The sequence below is a fragment of the Manacus candei genome, unplaced genomic scaffold (assembly GCF_025592945.1).
Source record: "Manacus candei isolate 608988 ecotype Guabito, Panama unplaced genomic scaffold, ASM2559294v1 h1tg000061l, whole genome shotgun sequence".
Classification (NCBI taxonomy): domain Eukaryota; kingdom Metazoa; phylum Chordata; class Aves; order Passeriformes; family Pipridae; genus Manacus; species Manacus candei.
The window spans coordinates 6,430,142-6,451,604 of NW_026138109.1; the positions used below are offsets into that span (position 1 = coordinate 6,430,142).

Sequence of the window (21,463 nt, forward strand, 5' to 3'; positions counted from 1 at the left end):
CCCTATCCAATGCTGAGTCAAACTGCCATGGGGTGAAGCCAGTAAGCAGAGATATTCCACATTTACTAGCCATCTCCCACTTTCCACACACTCGATGAACGAAAAGTGTCCCCCCTCTCCATTTCACCCATGTTTATTGTAGGTTAAACCTCAGTGTAAAAGATCTCAGGCATCTTTTCCTCAGAAACATCACTTATGCTTATCTACTTTCCTGCTTCCTCCTGGAAGAGCTTCACCAAGGTCATCCAGGAACTGGTTTCCTCCAGGCGTCTTTGTGTGTCTGACATGCACTGAGTTTCAGTTACATCCCTAATTACTTCTATAAAGAACTTAAACTATAAAAATCTGACTCTTCTCTCCAAGAAATTTAGACCATGTGACCTGTCTTCCTAAACTATACCTATCCAATTTTCCCTGCATCTCAGCTCATGTGAGAACTATGTCTTGCTGTGGAGAAACACTGGTTCTCATGGGAGCAATCCCGATCCCAGGTTCAGCACCTGATGCCTGAGGTAATCCATTCCCTCCCATGAAAGTCATACCTTTGGTAAGGTTAAATGCCATCCAGCTTTGGTTTTGGAACAGAAATTTGGTCTTTGAGCAGTACTGTCCCTCTGAGATGAGCACATGGGATGTTCCCTGAAGAAGAGCCTTGCCTGCTCTCAGGCAGCACTGTCCTTTGAACTTTGTGCAAACACAAAGGCTTTTAAACTCTTGGATTAAAATAGCACTTCAACACTGGCATTTGCTCCAGTGAAATGTTTGCAAGGAGCAATCATAGCCTTTTCAGCTTTTGGGAAGCAAGGCAAAATAATTAAAAATAAAAGAGGAGGAGAAAACACTCTTTTAGCTTCCTGTTATGGAAGCTCCTTACTCCCTGATCACCCCAGATTTCTTTATCTTTCTCTGAACTTCCTCCAGTTTGCATTCATTGGTTCTGAACTGGTGATCAAATGTGAAAATAAATTATGTTTCCCTATAAAATGTGAGGTTTATATCTAGGAAGATCTGAGTTTCTTAAACACTAGGTTGAAGGGGGCGGGCTGAACATTTCCCTGGTATAACACACGCAAAGCACAAAACTTTCCTAATATAGCAACAAAATCTTTTTGATAATCAGAACAGCTACTGCTTTTCAAGTGGGGATTTCCCGAGTGGACAGTGGCTCACAGACAAACCTGTGCTCCCTCATCTGCAAAGCCAAGATGGAGAAAAGAGACGTCAGGCTGGCAGAGACCCTTCTCTGGGAGCAGTCACTACCTCCCCTCCTGGGACTATCAGAGGAGCAAACGGATGCCCCTGTCCTAACACCAGGGCTCAGAGTCTGCCCTGTGCCAGGAAGGGGAAATAGCAGTACAATTGCAAAAATAAACCCCTGGGAAAAAGCTATTCAGTCCTCTGAGCTCAGAGAGGCTGGAAAGTAATTTCATGTCAAAACACAAGTAGGGCAATAATCTCTGCATTCATCAAATACAGGGAGGAACACCCTGAAAGGAAAGGCTTGAGACTTTCCCTCTTCACCATGTCTGCATCCCTGGATCCCTGACCAGGGATTGCACAATGGGCCTGTGAGTGGAGTGATAAGTCACAAGACTTGTTTCAGTGGTTCCTGCTGCAAAGTCTGATGGAAGACACACCCTAAGAGGCTGAAAAGGGATATGACAGTAGCCTTGCTACAGGACTTCTTCCAAGCATTCATCTCTTCAGGGATTTCTGCTGCAAAGTCTAGTGAGAATTGTGATGCAGAGGATGGTTGTTGACTATCTTCACACATTTATTTGGATGCCACATGGAGCTCACATGGAAGAATTACAAAAGTTCCTCCTCCACAGTTAGTGTTGCCCTCAGCAGACTTTCCGGTGGTCTCAGGGTGCATCTCTGTAAATTTGCCCTTCTTCCTGCATTTCATTGAAGAGAATATCTGGGCCATTGCCATCATAAAACAGAATCATACAATTGTTTAGGTTGGAAAAGACCTCTAAAATCAGCAAATCCAACAGTTAACCCAGCACTGCCAACTCCACTATTAAACCACATCACTGAGTGCCAAATCTCCACTTTTTAATACCTCCAAGGATGGTGACTCCACTGCTGCCATGGGTAGCCTGTTCCAATGCTTGACAATCCTTTCTGAAAAGAAATTTCCCCAAATATACAATCTAAACCTGCTCTGGTGCATCTTGAGGCCATTTCATCTCATCCTGTCACTTGTTACCTGGGAGAAGAGACTGACCCTCACCTCACTACAATTTCCTTTCCTGGTTGTTGTAGAGAGCAATAAGGTCCCCTCTGAGCCTCCTTTTCTCCAGCCTAAACAGCCCCAGCTTCATCATCTGCTCCTTGGAAGACTTGTGTTCCAATCCCTTCACCAGTTTCATTGCCCTTCTCTGGACACACTCCAGCAGCTCAATGTCTTTTTTGCTGTGAGGGGCTCAAAACTGAAGACAGAATTTGAGGTGCATCAGTACATTTCATCATGAAAAGACTGCATCACACCATTCCCTGTTCATTGCTCATCCACACACTCCCATAAAAGATTCTTGTAAGAAACCATTAGAACCCAACTTCCCTAGAGCAATCACATGCCATGACGGGTGCATAAACTTTGCAGCCTGGTTTGTTCCAGACCTGCCCCCATTCACTGGCACACAATCTGCAGCACTCCTCCAAGGGAGTATGAAATGCAGGAAAAGGAAAGAAAGTGTGTCTTCCCCCACCTGCTCTATGGGTACAGGACATGCTCCCAAACATGACATCAAGGACTCACATGTGTGCTGTATTTCTTACCTCGTCACCCATGACAATGGTATTATCAGACCACACTCACCTTTCAATTTCTTCTTTCCAAATTTTAATTCAAATAGAGACATCCCAAAACTTTATTTTAGTCCAACTCCATGGAACTTCTGCAAGAGAAAAGAGAAGGTAACTCACAACACATACTGTAGCACATACATGTAATTCTGTGACCATAAAATGGGGGAAACAAACTCCTAGGCACCATGGCCAACAGTTACAGTTTATCATCTAGAATGTTTTAAATGCAAAACAATCTTAGGTTTTCAGGTTGCACAACATCAGTGTGGGCTACCTTACCTTGGGCATGTTGATTAATTCATCTTCTGACATGGCACAAAGAAAAGGTTGGTGTAGGAGAGACTGAAAAGGACATTCCCATTACAGTGGTGCTATATGAAAAGGAGAAAAAGCACTGGGTTTGCACTTAAGGTACAGACGAACTGTATGACTACCCAGAGCAAGACCAGCCTCCCTAAAGAGGAGGAAGCAACGGGAAGCACTGGTTTCCTGTACATCCGCCTGTGTTCAACATGTGCTGGCTCACACTGTTGTCCACTGCTGGTTACTCTCTGTGCTGGGGTGGACTAGAATAAAATTTCTCTCCCACTGTCTTCAAACTACTTGCCCCAGAAGCCTAAAGCCAGGCACCAAAACTGCATATAAGCCACTGAATATATCCTGACAGGCAGAGGAATTGAGCATTAAAAAAAATCACACCAAAACCTGTTGGCAATGAAAGTTTCAGTGTTCCAATCATCATACAAGTTTATTTAAAGGACTTGAAGGTGATATTGGTGCTGACAGCCTAGAGGATCTGTGAACATGAGAAAAGCCAGCATTGCCTGGCATGCCTGGCTGACCAGGAGCCTGAATCAATAGGAACACCATGCCAGTTGCTTAAGTGGTCAGAGAGCCAAGCTGAGACATTTGAGGGAGTCACAATCTATCTAGAACAAGTTTTCTAGGTGACAGATGTAGCTTTTGCACTTTATCCTATGCTATCTGTGCTGACCAAGGGCTCCTAAGGAGACAGATATAGCAAACACATAATATTTTGGAAACATGCACATGCCACTGCCCAAATGCGAGCCTGATACAACATCACCTGTGCAACACTGGGCTTCACATCTTTTCAGAAAATAAAGGTAAAGTTTAAAGAAGTCTCTACAATCCTTGTACAGGTCAAATATCTGCCCAGATATCTACTTCAGATGCTAAAACAATTTTATTGTTATTTTTAACTACTTAGCAGCTGCAATTCAGTGAGTCTGAGACAAGGCAAACAGCAGCAGGTAAGCTTCACCCAGCCAGATAAGTGCTGCACACCCTGAGTGCAGAGCACCTTGACACTCACTGTGGGGTTTGGGAGCCCTTCCGTGCCCATTCTTCTTGAAAGAGATCATTTTTTAATTTACTCGTCCAATTGTTTCTGCTCACCACAACAAATGCTTTGCCAACACCTGTCCCTAGAATTTCTCTGCCCATGGAGCTAAACCACTTAAAGTTACAATACATGTCACAACCTGAAGCTTTCTCAACACTGCTGACCAAACTTACTTTCCATCCCTGACCTCAGTCTATTATTTTCAACATATTTCTTTCATGTTTTAGAATTCCTATTAAGTCTTACAAAACCCCACTAAACTAGGACAGATAGTTCCGCATAAGATAGAGGACCGAGACACACCACCCACACACACAGAGGTAAAGACCTCAGATTTCCTAAAGCACTATGAGCCACAGATCTGCTAATCACTGTTCACTGGCAGCACCAGGATGCAAAAGGTTGACAGATTGCAATCATCATATGGATGGTTACATGATCCATATGAACTCTGGATTTTGCTGTATTTGTCAAACATTTCAGAAAAACAATAATCATTGTTCACTGGAAGCAGAAGGATGCAAAAGGTTGACAGGTTGTAATCATCATATTGATGATTACATGATCCATATGAACTCTGGGTTTTGCTGTATTTGCCAAAAATTTAGAAAAACAATCCCCAGCTACCAAACATCTCCCAACTGCGTACTCAATTGACAAGGCATATAATTTCAGCAAAAGGGAAAAAAGAAGTTTTATATTCGTGGGGGAACAGAGAAGAGAGGGTGGTTGTAAGCCTTCTTTCAGCAATAATAGCATGAAACAAACAATAGACTTTCACATCTCCCAAACAAAACCCTGAAACTTCCTTCAGCTTTTGTTAATCACTGTGATTCTTTGAACCCTGGTTTCTGGTGGGATTGCAGCAAGAAGATTGAAACAATACACTGTTTCGGGATGGAGGGCACCTTTAGTTCCCACAGCTTCTTAGTCCATTTGATTAGAAGTGCATCCACTGAACATCTTCAGCCAGCAGCAAATTTAAGTTACCACCAAATATCCTTACAGGCCAGCACTAATATCCTTACAGGCTCACCATTCCCACAAAACTTTGCCTTTTAGGGCAGACACAGGGTGATAGCTTTGCCATATACATTTGTACCAATTACCTCTCTGGTACGGCATTTCCACCACACAGACTTGGCACAGCTGCTTACTTAGTTAGATCCTAGGAGTTACGAATCCTTCCCAAGCTGACCCGGTCCTTTATGCAAAGCTCAGTTCCTGGCTTGCCCAAACCACAATGTTATTTGACAGTGTGTCAGTCAGTATTCAATGGGCACACAGACGATGGCATTAAGGGCTGGACACACCCCTATTGCGTTGAGGTGTACCCTTTATTTTCATAATATTGCAAATATCTTCCTTTGCTGCTTTGTTATTGACTCACACATCTAATCCCCATACTTCTTTACCTAGGCAAGCTACTCTCATGCTGGCTTTAGCTTCTGTGTGTGGCTGCCTGCTCACACTCCCCTCGGTGACAGGACACCACCACACTTCCAGGTGTCTGTTTTCAGTCTGAGAGTTCACTGACCACCGGCTGCAAGTGTGAAAACAAACACACACACGTAATGCTTGAGTTGCCCCCTATGGTGGTGCAGCAGGTACTGTTCCCCTTCTTCTTAGTTAGCACAACCTTTGCAGATAGGTGTTGTCTCTTGGCTGACCTTAGCTCTTCCAGCCCCAGAGTCCTAGGTCTTTTTCTTGGGGTATTTTGGACTCTCAATTCTACTTGCAAGGTCCAACACCTTTGCCCCTGCACTTACCAACAAATTACCTCAGGATATTTTTTTGTCCGTCACAGATTTCACTAGTAATCAAAATTCATGCCCCTGTTCAGTTTTCTTTACTTATCTGGTTTTTAAATCTGAGATTCAGTTTCCCTTCCAAAATTGCCATGATGGATCATCAGCCTCATATCACTCACATCAATTTTTAATTACAGTTTTAATTTCTCTTTGCACTTTCTGGGAAAAAAAATCTCTCACATTTCATTTGTTGTGTGGCATGAAGTGCTTCTTAAATTTTGGTAAGACACTTTGACAGCCTTCTTTTCCTGAACTAATTAAAAACCCATAAAACACATGAAAACTTTCTGTAGTCAGAAAAAAGGCAATTTCCTGTTTGTCTTAAGTTTTCCCTGGCACCAACTATTTTCAGAGGCAAAGTGAAGCACTGCTTCAGTATCCTGAAGTTGCTTTCCGCAGTCTGTGTCAGACCTTCTGGACTTCTTGTTGCAGTTGTTCCATTTTCTATTTCATTATTTTGGGATTTTCTTAATTTTTGTTTACTTCAGGTACTCTGCACTACTCAGTAATCAACTGGGCCCTTAGAATTTGGTCCAACCCCACATCTTAACAGGAAACTTGTTCCTTCCCCGTGTTTTCAGAAATTTTCATCTTAGCAGAAATTAAAGTTCAAATTCCCAGTTCCTCTTTTATGGAGATTTGGGGGTATAAGCTATGAATAAATTATCTTTTCTTACTAGAGAACACTTTTGCACCTACGGGGCTCCATAAACTGTCTATCTATGGCTTACACTTCTGCAAAGACAATCCACCCGCTTTATGGCTACTGACAGTTTAATCATGGGCTCAGAGCACTTTTATATCCACAGCACCTCTCTGTGAAGACAGGCTGCAAGAACTGGGGTTGGTCACCCTAGAGAAGGGAAGGCTCTGGAGAGATCTTAGAGCACCTTCTAATACTTAAAGGGGCTACAAAAGAGCTGGAGATGGACTTTTTACAAGGGCATGTAATGACAGGACAAACGTAATGGCTTCAAACTGGAAGAGAGTAGGTTTAAATTAGATATTAGGAAGCAATTCTTTACTGTGAGGGTGAGGCCCTGGCACAAGTTGCCCAGAGAAGCTGTGGCTGTCCCAACCCTGGAAGTGTTCAAGGCCAGGTTGGATGGGGCTTTGAGCAACTTGGTCTAGTACAAAGTGTCCATGGCAAAGGGGTTGGAATTACGTGATCTTTAAGGTCCCTTCCAACCCAAACCATTCCAAGAATCTAAGATTTGGCTTGAAAACACAACTGCAAAGCTCCTCCTGCACGAGGGGCAAGTTGCAATGAACCACAATGTGTGGAATTTGCAATGGCTATACTGCAAACTGGAGACAGAGGGAGGCCCTTCCCACCACTACCATCACAAGTAGCAAAATGAGAGAAGACATGGCAAATTTGGATGAATGGAGAGCAGATGTTGCAGGTGGAAAGCACAGCTCATTTCTTGACCCCATTTCTCTGGACAAAGCTATATGATACGTCAGATTCAATGATAAATACAAATCAGAATATACTTGATGCTTTTGCTCCCATCACCTCATTCACAGACTCTGTGAAATGATCCATGTTAAATACAATCATTTTTGGAAGGGTTATTTTAATCCAGATCATGGGGTGTAGTACAGTACAGACTGAAATTCCTGCCCAAGCACTGGTCGTATCAGATTTGAGAGGGCAGCAAATGGGCTGTAGTACTAAAAGCAAGAACCCAGAGAGGAGGAGAATGTCAGATTTCTCCAGTCAGTTTTGCCACCAAACATCCTGTGGTATATGTACACCCTAAAACATTTAAACAACCCTGTCCAGGTACAAATTCAGAGAGCACACCATGCCTCCACTCCCCTTTCCATGTCAGGTCAGTTTTTGCACACAAGGAAGATCTGTAAGTTAAATTTTTTTGTAGATCTATGTTCAGCTGGTGTAACAACCACAAATATCCGCAGGTCTTAGAATTCTGGGGTTTTTTTCAAGCTAAAGTACTAAATATCAAACAAATAACTCAGCACATGACAAAGCAGATCCCAAGCCCTGGGTATTGTGACAGACAAGGTTGAAAACCACTTGTGCTGCCCATTGCTCTTGGTGGACTAATGATGTTAAATACCACGAGGTGAACCGGACCCAAATCGCTAAATTTTGAACATGTATCACTTTACACTGGATTTGGATGCACAGCTGGGAGAATATTAAAGGTTTAAAATACATTAGGTCCTCATACTTCCTATTTTCTCCATGCCTTAGCTGTATAGCTGCTAAGGGCGTGCACGTCAGGAGCTAGAGCTGGACAGTCACACTCACTCCCAGGTATCACAAGAAAGGACATACTAGTCCATTGTTTGCCTTACCAATGCTCTGGGAAGGCCTGGCACAGCTGGCATAAACTGACCTTGCCACATGCCACACGAAGGCATGTTTCCGAAGAGACCCCTTTGAACTATAGGTATACTGTTTCAGTCAATTTTTTCAAATTTTGCTTCCAAAGAGAACGATGAATTCGCTTTTTCCTTTCAAAAGCAGGTGCGAAAATTTCAGCCATTAGAAATAATTAGTTCTAATCATCTTTCAGCTTTGAAATACATTACTATTTGTATTTCTCCACCCCTTCTTACATCCTCTTGTGTTTGAATACCTGAAGAGCAAAACAGGTGTCGTACCACTCCCTGCTTTGCAAACACAGCGAGCTGCAGGGTGGACAACTGAAATGTGTGTTTTGAATCCGAAAAATACACTTTTTCAGGACTAAAATCTGATTTGACTGAATTCAAGCTGGAACAAGTTTAAGGCGCTATAAATGATCGCTCTTGGCATCACAGTTTACGAAAGGAGTGGAGACTCTGGTTTAAATCTATTGACTCAATGCAAAGAATCTGAAAGTACCCCTGAAACCCCACTTTTTCCGCACCTGAAGAGGTATCCTGGATGAGGTGAGCCAGCCCTACAGCTATTTTTAGGTGCTTTTCCAAGCTATATATACAGAAACCCATGAAACTCCGCGTTCTCACCCCTACACTCAAATGTGCCAATGCAATTAGCTGTAATTGCCGGGAAACAGGCTCAGTCTGTTATCTGCCACGTTTTAAAAGTAATGATCCAATATCCTCCATCTGTCTTCATTAAAACACTCTTTAAACTGACACCAGGACGGCAGTCAAAAATTTGCATTCAGCTCCTGTGGGTAAGTTAGTTGCAACGACGCTCAAGTTACGGATCAACAGCTGTGGCAGAGCGGGTTCCCAAAAAGAAACGCAGTCTGCTCCCTCTGAAACAAACAATAGCAGCTTCCCCGGGCGGCTGCTGCTGCTGCTGCTCGGAATCACACGCAGCCCGGCTCACTCCACCCAGACGTCTCTCAGCTCGCCCGCAGAAAAAAACTCAACCCCGAGCACTTTGATTAAGCTTCGCAAAACTCTTGGGTCTCAAAAAAACCCCAAAACGTTTTCTGCCCCCCAAAACTTGCAGAGAAAACAAGCGAGCGCAAGGAAAGCATTAAATCTTACCCTCGAAGGCTTGTAAAAGTCACAACAACAAAGTTGCTGCCCTCCATAGCACTCCGGTACACTCCTCTCTTCTCATTTACACGCAGCTTTATCCCCTCCCAAGACCGACAGCTTCGCTCGTAGTCACAGCGCCGGGACATTCATCTAAGGAACCAAACCTTCCCTGCGCTGTGAAATGGGCATCACGTGATCGTCTCAGACACCCTTAAAATCCACCGGTGACTCGCTCTGACATACAGTGTCCCAGTAACTAAACTTACTCCAAGTTCCCTACTTCTTACTTCAGTCACTGGGCTTGGCTCCTTGCCAAAGTCTTTTTTTTAATTCTGTTTCCTGTAGATAGGGAGAGTGTAGTAGCTCCCTTAAAAATAAAATGCTTCAGCACTACAAACTGTGAAAGAGTAAAATAGAAAAGCGGAGCACCTAGGCTTGGGGAACCCCAATTAATTCGAGAGGCAACAGCTGTTTGCTTTACCTACCTCCTGCCGACGCGGAAGCTTTCAAAAAGGAAACCAAGCGAGTAAAGAAGTCCAACATATCCAATTGCTTTCAAAAAGGATGAACTTGGTAAGGAATCCATTTCTCAGCAGCAGCCCCTCTCTCTGTATCTGTAATACTGGTGTTGGTGAGGTTTCCTTAAACCCAGAGACACTGTCCTATGAGCTGATCCCAAGGCTCCACCTCACCCACTTTCCAGTAGTTGTGAGTAGCAAAAAGTCTGCAGAGAAAAACCTCATAGAGCACAATTGCCTAATTCAACCACAGAGTTTCCTCCAGCCAGCCAGAGGGTTTCTCTGGTGCTGAAATGTCAGGCGCTTGCTCATCCCAAGAGCGTGACCTTCCCTTTGCGCTCTGGAACATCTGCCTGGCCTCACTGTGGTCACAGGGACCCTCCTCACCAGAACCCCCCAGCACTCTCATAAACCTCCCAACCTTCCCACCTGTTCTCCCACCTTCAACCAAAACAACATTCTTTTTTTTTCCCCCTAGTTTGTGGGACCCTTCACAATACAGTGCTCTCCTGTATGCCAGTTCCCTGGTGTTTTTCCTACCAGGTACACAAGACCACAACTAGGACAACTACAACTTTAATCCACTTCTTGCTTCCCTATACCTGTGAATTGCAATTATTTTAAGACCACCATATTCTTTCCCTAGTTGTCTTCACAGTAATGCCTCACAGGAATGTCTCAATCTATTGTAGACAACAAGAGAATGTTTCACATAAAGGATTTCTAGATGTATTTGTCTCTGATTTTTCCTTCAGCTTCTGAGTTTTCCCACTGGGTTTACATGAACACTGTTAAAATTAATTTCAAGCCTACCCATAAACACTTGAATGCATTAATCAGCTGATTAATTATAGTAACATGAGAGTTGAGGCTTTGCCAAGGAGCATTTTCTAGAAAGTGAAATTTTCTGGAGTGCTGTCCAGAGGAAAGCTATGGATCACTCTGCATGCTGCAATGGCAGTATTCCAGTGGTCATGAAGGTTGCAGAACAGAGAGGGAATTAAATGGACCATATAGCACCATTTCTGAAAGAAGAACAAGACCCTATGCCCCTTTACATGACTCCAGGGTTATTCCAAGCAACACCTATTTGAGACAATATTCATTGAATTGGCTTCCTACTTACAACACACAGTATCCATTCAAACAGCCAACCTGGGACATGGCATGTAGGACTAATCTCCTCAAGATCCAGGTCATTTTCAGATGATTTTGAACTTGACAGCATCTAATTGGAAAAGAAATTCCCCCTGCACTAGCCATTTCTCATATTCTGATCACGCACATCTCAATAGCAACAGCCCAAGTATCACATTTTTTCCTTCGAGCAAAAGTACAAGGATCTGGATTAATTTTGGTCCTTCTACATATTTGGGGAATCCCTTGTTCTTCCTTCATTCTGGAGCTTTCCTCCTTCTTTTAACTGTAATCTGCGTTTTTCGTGGCATCTTAATATGTCAGTTGATGACGATTCATTCCACACTACTCCCACTTCCTTTGCTGCTGTCTTTATACTTGCTTGTTACCACTTTGACCTTGGCCACAGTCATTTCTTCCTTCCGAGAGTTAGGTTTATCTCCTTCCCTTGACATACAGGCATATGCGAGTGCTGGGGCTTGTTTAGACTTCAAAATAACTAAAAGTTTAGTAGGCTGATTTGTTAGTGATTTTTCTTGGCACTGAAAATCCACCTCACATACATTGCCAATAACTTTTTCCCTCGGCTATGCTTTCCTCGTGGACTTCGGTGAACCTGCTCACGTAGGGAAGCTCAGCATACATGGAAGCACTCAGAAGAGCAGGAGTGACTCAGGGTTATGAATTCAGCTCTGAGTTCTCTTGTCCTTGCCTTACAGTTTTTCCCTGGATAGCATCTTCCCAATCATCACATCATTTGCATCAGCCTTTGTGGATTTCTGGACACACCAGGGACCACTGCTGCCCACAGTGTCAGTTGTCGGAATTTCAGTTCGGTATAAAGGGTGTACACGTATGCTGGGTGTCTGAGTGTGCACTGCAGCCAGCATGATTTGGGCAGGAATTCAGCTGGACAGCTGCAGAAAGGCAGCAGTGACTTGCCATGACCCACAGTTGTGGGAAGAAGTTCATTCTATAGCTTTTCCAGTAAATGAGCTGTTTTCTTGGCCAGGCAGCCTCCTCCATACTGTGGTCCTTCACCTTTTAATCCTCCACTTTCCCAATGGCCCACTAGTCACAGAGGGCTAGCCAGAGTGGGGTGGATTTAAATTCATGCCATTAAGATCTTATCCTAAGACTGTATCTGGGAAAATGGCTTCCAGTCATTTCAACTGTGGCGTTTCAACTACAATCAAGATCTAAAAATGAAGTCTTACTGACACTGATGTGTAAGAAGTGCCCTCAGCCCACTCTCCAGACCAGATTTGCTCTCCCTCCCAACAGCAAAGCTGACAGAGGAGAGGATACTCTCTGGATCACCCAGAACCCAACATGTCTGGTGACCTAGTAAAGCTTTGAATGGCTCAATACACCCCAGAGTAACTGGAGAGCAGAACTAGAGGAAAGGAGAGAAACACGCTCTGGAGCATCCCACAACGTAGACTTAAACCAAATGTCAGTCCTTGAGAACCCTTCCCTATGACAATGCCATTTTTAAAATGTCTGTCATCTAGATGCTTTCCCAAAGAACCTGTATAGTTCAAAAGGAGTACTGATGGACTTTGCTTTCCCTTTCTGTCTTGTAACTGCAGTCTACAACTCCTGAACTGCAAGGTTTGAAGCCTGACCTGCTCTATGATGGCTGGTACTTCTCTCTGCAGAGAAGCAGCTGTGACCTATGGAGCCAAGATGGGTTCCCCAAGCACCCAGACTTGGTACAATCTCCAGGGATCATTTCCACCCAAACTTATCTCTGTCTCCTAGAACAACACAAGTGCATTGCTCATCCTAACCATGGTTGTCACAGTTCCAGAAAAGCCTTTCTACATGGTGCTGGAGGATTTCCTCACAAACCTCCAAGGGTCAGCCTTAGATGACTGAATCTCCTCCCATAGCCTGTGCTTTCCTCATCCTAGCTTTTCTATCTTTTCCTTGCTAGTCCTGGCCAGTGAGAAGCTCCTTGTGTAGGGGAAGGATAAGTAGCCTATTTCACTGTGGGGACCCCTGCCACATCTGTTGTTATGAGCACCTGCAGTGTGTGCAAGGGTCAGATAGGCATCGTGTCCCAACTGCCTTTGTTATGAGAGACCACACAACATGCCAAGTTGGAAGAGACCCACAAGGACCATCGAGTCCAACCCTTAGCCCTGCACAGGACCATCCCCAAGAGTTACACCGTGTGCCTGAGAGTATCATCCCTACACTCCTTGAACTTTGCCAGGCTTGGTGCTATGACCACTGTCTTGGGGAATCAGTTCCAGTGCCCACCCACCCTCTGGGTGAAGAACCTTTTTCTCATATCCAACCTAAACCTCCCCTGACACAAATTCAGGCCAGTCCTGTCACTGGCCACCACAGAGAAGACATCAGTGCCTGCCCCTCCTCTTCCTCTCACAAGGAAGTTGTAACTGCAATGAGGTCTCCCCTCAGTCTCCTCTTCTGCAGGCTGAACAGAACAAGTTACCTCAGCTGCTCCTCTTATGGCTTCCCCTCAAGGCCCTTCACCATCTTCGTTGCCCTCCTTTGGACACTCTCTATTTTTCTTATATTGTGGTGCCCAAAATTGCACACAATATTCAATTTGAGGCCACACCAGAGCATTGTGTATCCTCTTGCTGTCAAAAGTCAGTGTAAGATGCATAAGAAATACAGGACTGAAAGGAACAAATTGGGACTCTCTTGTCCACCCCTTTAATATCAGAGAGCTGTTTAAAAAAAGGAGTGTAGGAAGAACATCCAAGTTGTAAATTGCAGTAGTCCAAGAAACACCAGCACAATCATAAAATGATTAATGAATGACCAAAGGTCCTAAAATATACTATAGCACAGGTAAGGAAAGATGAAGTGCACTGGCAGTGTCCTTGATCCCTGCAGAAGATGTGGCAGGTGGAACTGTCCAACTGGCACCAGGAAGCACACCTCAACACTGCAGAGGAGGGGAAAATTAAACACTTCATGTTCCTGTTACCATGACCAGCCTGTAGGAGGCAAATTAAATGGGCAGAGAAAGGCAATGTCACAAAATGACCAGTTGCTCTAGTGCTATCCTTGCCTTTTGGGAGCCACTTAGTCAAACTCATTTGACTTCTCCACCAAGGAATTAAACTGGTAGAATTCCAAAGTAACTCAATTTGAAGGGATGCTCTGGATTCATAGCTGTATGTATCCATCCCTCTGGGTGTAATCTGAAGTGTGCAGAATCGGTACTGCAGGTTAATGCAGAAGTATTCCCATACTTCATCAATTACTCCAGAAGCTGGGAGCTGTCACAGTACATGCTACATGGAAATGGTCAGAGAATAGTTTCTGTGGGTGTGTGCAGAATAACTTGAGTCGTACTGATCAGGATTTGGTGGAGTGCTACTTACCTGCAGCAGAGAAGGAAGGATGCGTGGCTAGAGATGCCCTTTCTCCACCAAAGCCCCTTGCCCAGTATTCCAAGCCCTTGACAAACAACAATCAGCTGGGTAAAATCATGAGAAATCCACAAAGCCACAGACTCATGTCTTTGAAAAGATAACAGCAGCTTGCTCTGGTACTGTTGACCTCATCTTCCTGGCACCAACACCTGCAAATGTGATACCTCCTGATGTTTTAAAACAGAAATTGAAATAATGTCTCTCAGTTGCGTTGTAGCCCATGGGAGATGGAGCAGAGCTGCAAATATTTGATTGAAGAGCATTCATCTGTGTTGAGCTGCTCAGATTACACTGAAGGGGAGATAAACCTTCAGAAAAAATCAGTTCTGCAGGGAACAAGCCTGAGATTAACTCATTTCTGAGTCCAGTTCCCACCAGATTTGGGATCTTGTGTTTACAAACTCCCTTCTGGCCAAAAATTTCATTGCCCTGATAGAGAAGGGGCTGTTACAAGGGCAGAAGTCTCATGGCTCTCCTGAAATATTCTGTGTGATCCTATGAGAAACTAAGTGATTTGATGGTCACAGATATTAGTGGGAGCTGATGGATATTCACCTGTCTCAGGATTATGTTGTTGGAGTATAAATCTGAGTCTCTTCATTGGCCTACAACACTGCACGTGCCTGACCGTACAGGCAAAGCACAGGGATTAATCAGCCGCTGCAGCAAACCCCAGATGTGTCCATACTGTGATTAGTGCATATTTCCTAATCATCACCAGTGAAAAAAGGGGAATCTCGAGGGGATGCTCAGGAGGGCTCATTAAAAGCTAATCATGCCTATGTGAATAGAAAAAACTCAATAGCTGAGGGCAAAGCCACAGCCCAGCTTGTTAGAGCCTCCAAGGAAAGCGCGCTCTGTGACTGGGGTATTGCACAAGGCTGCTGGCTGCTATTTGCAAGGCAGTAGCTGCCACAGACACATGTGCTGTGTCTGGTGGCACTTCAGACACTGTCACATGCACAGCCCTCAGATACACATCAAAAAACCCAGCTCATACCACTGAGGAATCAGGATACCCCGCAGTGGGACCCCGTGATTGAACGTACAGAGCAAATCCAACCTATGCAGAGCCTTGGCATTTTACAGAGTCTTCCCATATGGGAAAAACGGGCAGCACCTGTGGGAGAAATGGCGCTTTTGGCATGGAATAACATCACCTGAAGACCTGTGTAATGGTTATACAATATTTAGTCTTAGGTAGCCTCCCAGAGATGCTCTAGTCCTAGTTATGCTTAGCCCACGTACTTCCTCTGCATATTCTGCCAAGGCAGAGCAAGCAGTGCAGCCTAACAGATGTGCTGGGAGAGCTCAGCAGATGGATGGGGCTGTGATGGATCTGCCCTTCAGATTTCCAGGGGGGAAGCACAGGTGACACTGAGGAGCAGTGTCCATGACACTGGACAGACTATTTTGTACTGTGGCCACGCAGCCTTATCCCCCACTGCACACTCTTGTGTGCTAGGCATGTGTGGAAAGGATGGGAAATCTCTGGATCTGCATTCCCTAGAGCATCAGCCAAGAGATCTGGGATTTATTTCTTTAAGTCTTTCATGAGGTTCATTATATATTGCTCTGACAGTCAGTCATCTGTCACATGAAAAACTCAGTGGGGCGTCATCACACCCATTATGCTCATAAGCACTTTAACCATAATTCCAAATTAAACATACCATGTGCATGTATATCTCTACTGTCTCTTTTCCAGGTTACAATCGTACCTATCCTGCCAGGAAAAATATGGATGCAACCTGCTGCCTTCCAGGACATTATCAATGATCTTTTGTGTATTTTGAAGTAATATTTACTGCACTAGGTGTTCAAGGCCAGGCTGGATGGGGCTCTGAAGAACCTGGTCTGGTGGAAGATGTTCCTGCCTTTGGCAGGGTATTGGAGCTAGATGATCTTTAAGGTCTCTTTGACCCAAACCATGCTATGATTCTATGATTCTATGATTAAGTCCTTGTTATATTATTACAGCTTTTGCTGGCTAGATGGTGATAAGCCAGCCCAGTTAAGAGAGGTCAGGAGGACCTTGGGGGTGACTGAATGATGTTCATTTTAGAGATATGCAGCAGCACCAACATTCCATAGGGCCATTATCCCAAAACAGATAGGAGCACATAGAAGAATATTATTGTAGTACTGGTGACCAGGACTGAGTGACTTCTTGACCTGTCATAACTCAAATTTTGTGAACTCTGAGAAGAACAAGGAAACCTCTGCCTGGTAGCAGAGGAGCAGGGTCAGAAAAAAAATAGCTATCATATAAAACAAGGCCCAGGGAGGCTAATGTATTAATAAGAGAGAATTTGGCTCCCCTCTGGAACATCAAACCTTAAATAATTAACTGAAAATCTAAAATGTCTACTGTAATGCAATATGACTTAAATAGGCACAAAACCATTTATTTCCCTGAATATTTCCCCAACAAAACTGCATGACATTTTTATCGACAGTTTGCACTTCAACAGCAGCACCATCTTGGCAGTAAATAAGCCATATATAACCACAGCTCCACCAGTATGGCCACAGCATAGCCAGGTCTCATCACTGCCAGCCTTTGCTTTTATTCAGTGCAAGTTTAATTAATCTTGGATTGTTCCTATAGCTGTTCTCCAGGTGTTTAACAGATGTGCGTGTTCCTTTGTGCTTACATGCCTGAGAGCAAAAACCTGTATTATTCCCATCTCTGTGCACATGGACAGCCAGCATTTAAGCACTGAGTTCCTGTTGACTGAAACAGAAGTCACAGAATCACAGAATATGCCAAGTTGGAAGGGACCCACAAGGATCATCAAGTTCAACCCTTAGCCCTGCACAGGACCATCCCCAAGAGTCACACCATGTGCCTGAGAGTATCATCCAAACACTTCTTGAACTCTGTCAGGCTTGGTGCTGTGACCACTGTCCTAGGGAATCAATTTCAGTGCCCACCCACCCTCTGGGTGAAGAACTGTTTACTAATATCCAACCTAAATCTCCCCTGGCACAACTTCAGGCCATTCCCTTGAGTTCTGTCACTGGTCACCACAGAGAAGACATCAGTGCCAACCCCTCTGCTTCCCTTCATGAGGATGTTGAAGACCACAATGAGGTCTCCCCTCAGTCTCCTCTTCTACAGGCTGAACAGACCAAGTGCCCTCAGCTGCTCCTCACACAGCTTCCCCTCAAGGCCCTTCACCATCTTCGTTGCCCTCCTTTGGACACTCTCTAATGGCTTAAAATTTTTCTTACATTGTGGTGCCCAAAACTACACACAATGTTCAAGGTGAGGCTGTCCCAGCGCAGAGCAGAGCAGGACAATCCCCTCCCTCACCTGGCTGGTGATGCTTTGCCTGATGTCCCCCAGGACATGGTTGGCCCTCCTGGCTGCCAGGGCACTGCTGACTCATATTCAACTTGCCATCGACCAGGACCCCCAGGTCCCTTTCTGTGGCACTGCTTTGCAGCATCTCCCTCTGCAGCCGCAGAAAAGAGAGGAGTAACCTGGTGGGTGCATGGGGCCTTCAGGAGGTGATGGCAGTGTTAAAGAGGGATGCTCTTCTCCCAAGAGTTTAGGAGAACCTGCAGGGGGAAAAGACAGCAGCAGAGAAATCAGAGAGAAACGTGCGGTGCACACAGGCACAAGGACTCTGCGGGTGTAGCTCACTTGAGGTTAATTTTTGCCATTTCTACAGTTGGGGTATGATGCATTATCACAGAAGATCCCTTTAAAATCAAGGAGATACATGAAAAGGCAGGCAGGTATTTAAATTAAACACCTTATTCCCCGAGTTACAGTTTGTTGCACCACGTTTGGTTTTCATATGCTGCTTGCAGGGTTAAGTAAGTTGTGGGCCCCACAAGAAGAGACAGCATTTTCTGCTTCTGACAGAGTGACCAAGGTTTTGCCAGTGTAGCTCCAGAAGGTAATGACACACAGCCTGAAGCTGGTAATGTGCTAATGAAGGTACACAGCAGAAAACATAATCAAAGACTCTGGGACTAAAGGGAATTAAGTAAAGTTTCAGCAGTGCTGTGGGGCACCAAATGCCTAGTCAGGAGAAATAAAGAAACTAGTTTTTTTAATAAGGAAATGAAAAGAAACACAAGGGCCATGGCCCTCTAGCTTGGTGTGGCACTGAAGCAAACTCAATCAGTTTTGGTGCCTCTTCCCCCCAAGTTATCTTTAGATAACTGCAGGACATCCCAGCTTATTATAATAGAAAGAGTGGTGGAAGCCACATAAGGATTAATGCAGACAAGGAGGAACTGTACTCTTAAGCATAATCTTCAGGGTATGAATTTTTCTTTTACGTTCTTTTTTTGCCATGTTCCATTATTTCAGATAATACATTTTTAACTTTCTTAGCAGCCTTTCAGTACCTGAAGGGAGGCTACAAGTAGCCTGGAGAGGGCATTTGACAAAGACATGCAAAGATAGAACAAGGGAGAATGCTTTTAATTTGAAAGAGGGCAGGTTTAGATTAGGTATTAGGTAGAATTCTTACTGTGAGTGTGGTAAGGCATTGGAACAGGTTGCCCAGAGAAGTTGTGGATGTCCAGCCAACTTCCCTAGATGAAGCAAAGTACTAAAAAACACATGTAATCCTTAAAGACTTGGCAAAGGTGGTGTAATCAGAACGGAATAAATGCCTCGTGTCAGTAAATGAAATTCTCTTAGAAGAAGCAAGATTGGATTAGCTTTGGGGATGAGCTTGGTACAGACATGTAGTCAGCTCAGACAGAGGTCTGAGTGTTTCCTTGGATGCCATCTGCTAAACAGGTTGTGTCTGCCCAGAAAGGCATGGACTCGAAGTTTTTCCTACAGTCAAACTGCTATTTTGGCATTAGGAGAAAAAATCCACCAGCATAAAACACAAAGGGATTAGGCAAAGGCAGTGTCCCAAATCAGTTTGTGCAGCAAATTTGGAAAGAACATATGTACACCAGTCCATGAAAAAAATGCTGAGAAAAAATGCTGTTTGTAAACTAAATAAAGAAGAGCACATTCTTCTGGCCAGTCCACCTGCAGCACAGTTTGCAGCAAGGGTTGACCAGAAATGAAACTGGTGACAATCCAGAGAATGACAGTATCTGGCAAGCACACAGAGTCAAAAGTAGTGTCTGGAGTCTGGCTGGAGCTGGGAATTCGCTCTGGCTCGTGGTAAAGTTATGCATCACACAGATATACCTTGAGACTCCTGAAAATATTTGGGCTATGAGGCAACCCTGTCTGTGAGGCATGACATTTAAACAGACCAAAGTATATATTGCTTCATTAATCAATATCTGATGTAGTGGAAAGGTTTTAAATGAATGATTTCTTGGAAACTTGTTGCAGTCTGCAGCTGATCTTGCAAGTGTCCTACAATTTTGTTCAAGTTTTTGGTTTGTGTTTCTAGTCTTCTGTTTCTTAGCAAAACAAGAAAAGGCCTCCATGGAGGCTCTTACATCACTTGAAGAAGAAGAGTTAAAGAAAGAACAAACATACTTATGGAGCTGTGAAGGCCAGGCAGCAGAGGCAAAAGAATTCACATGTGAAAAAAAGAAACTTTGGGAGCATACCAGGATGAAGAGAGACAGGCCTAGAATGAGACTTAAACCAAAAGACAAACCTATTGCTTGATGGGTGTAATAGTAACAAAAAGCACTGGAAATCAGTGATTTTAATGTGGGATGCCTCTATTTGGAGGTAGTAGAGACTGGGGACTTCTGTAAGGTACCTGGGAAATCTAACACAGGCAGCTGAGGCGTCTGATCTTGCAGCATATATAGCTGGAGAGGATGTTAATTGGAGTAGTCATGGTTTACAGTCACACAAACAAACATAAATCACCATCAGTTTTAGTTTATGCTTACATGACAGTTCCTACAAACTACAGCAGCTCAGGAGGAGATACACATCAGTTTGGATGGCTTTGTTATGGAGGAACAGCCTTCAGGATACACTCCAGCCACCCCACCCAGTGCAGAGACAGAGCCCTTGGGAAAAACACTCTGAGGACATGGCTCCAAGGGTGAAGAGGTCTAGAAGAGAATAGCAGGGAGAGCAATTCTAATTGGAATGCAAGACAGCAGTCCCTTGCAAACAAGCATAAATTAAGCAAAACCATTGTTCTCACTCCCCTCACACCTGTATCTTTTGTACTCTTGTAAAGCCAAATCTGTACATTTAAGATGGAAAAGTAAACCAAGTCTTGTTTGTCCAAGAAGTGCAATGGCAGGTGGGGAATGCATTGGCAACATTTCTAGTGACAAGAGTATAAATTACACAGAACAGCTCCCACCAAAGGTCAGGGGAAAGCAAGTGAAGGTCTTGATGTTAAACTACTTGGTAATCCATATTGCCACTGAAACTGCAGCCCACAGCAGCTGCATATCCCAGCAAACTCAGAATCACGTGAACAATGGAGTAGGAAGGAAGCAATGGATGAAAGAGTAGTGCTAAATCACATATGGAGGTATTCAGGGAGCTCCACAGGCCGCTGGAGTGAGTCAGGGAAAAGGAAAAGGAGTCTTGTTTATCTATGGATCATAGTTATCAGCCATGTCTACAGGGCATGCACCCAGCTCTGACCTTGGAACCACTGCAGTGCTGCCCAACTCTCAGTCTAACCATCTCACACTGCTGTCTGTCATTGGAGCACATGGGGAAAAGTTGTTAATGGACTGTGATCTACACTCTCAGATGCTCCTGCTTGGGTGATGGCATTGGAAGCACTGGTAAAGCCACATAATTCCACCTTTAAAATGTGAAAATTGGCTTAAACAATCAAACAAACAAATAAATAAACAAACATTATATATATGTGTGTGTGTATATATATACACACACATTTATACAGACAGTGGAGCAGAACTCCTCGCTTTGAGTTTTCCTAATGTGTGAGTCTTGAGTGCTCATGTGGGTTTTCCTCCTTACCCCTCTATCACTTC

At 44.1% G+C, this 21,463-nt stretch overlaps 1 protein-coding gene across 6 annotated transcripts in view; it reads right to left on the minus strand.

Annotated features, from left to right (window-relative positions):
- The window catches only part of LOC127478637 (phospholipid-transporting ATPase FetA-like), a 91,264-nt gene that overhangs the window by 60,915 nt on the left and 8,886 nt on the right, over window positions 1-21,463 (minus strand). Inside the window, exons 3-4 of one of the 6 annotated variants that reach the window (XM_051804605.1) lie at window positions 3,097-3,188; window positions 2,828-2,906 (exon numbers count right to left, since the gene is read on the minus strand). In XM_051804605.1, coding sequence (XP_051660565.1) covers window positions 2,828-2,870 — 43 coding nt within the window. In that variant the 5' untranslated portion in view covers window positions 2,871-2,906; window positions 3,097-3,188. Of the gene's footprint in view, window positions 1-2,827; window positions 2,907-3,096; window positions 3,189-9,474; window positions 9,774-9,953; window positions 10,371-14,491; window positions 14,692-17,861; window positions 18,398-21,463 lie in introns of those variants that run through there. The other 5 variants (XM_051804607.1, XM_051804604.1, XM_051804606.1 and 2 more) reach the window with 5 other exon arrangements.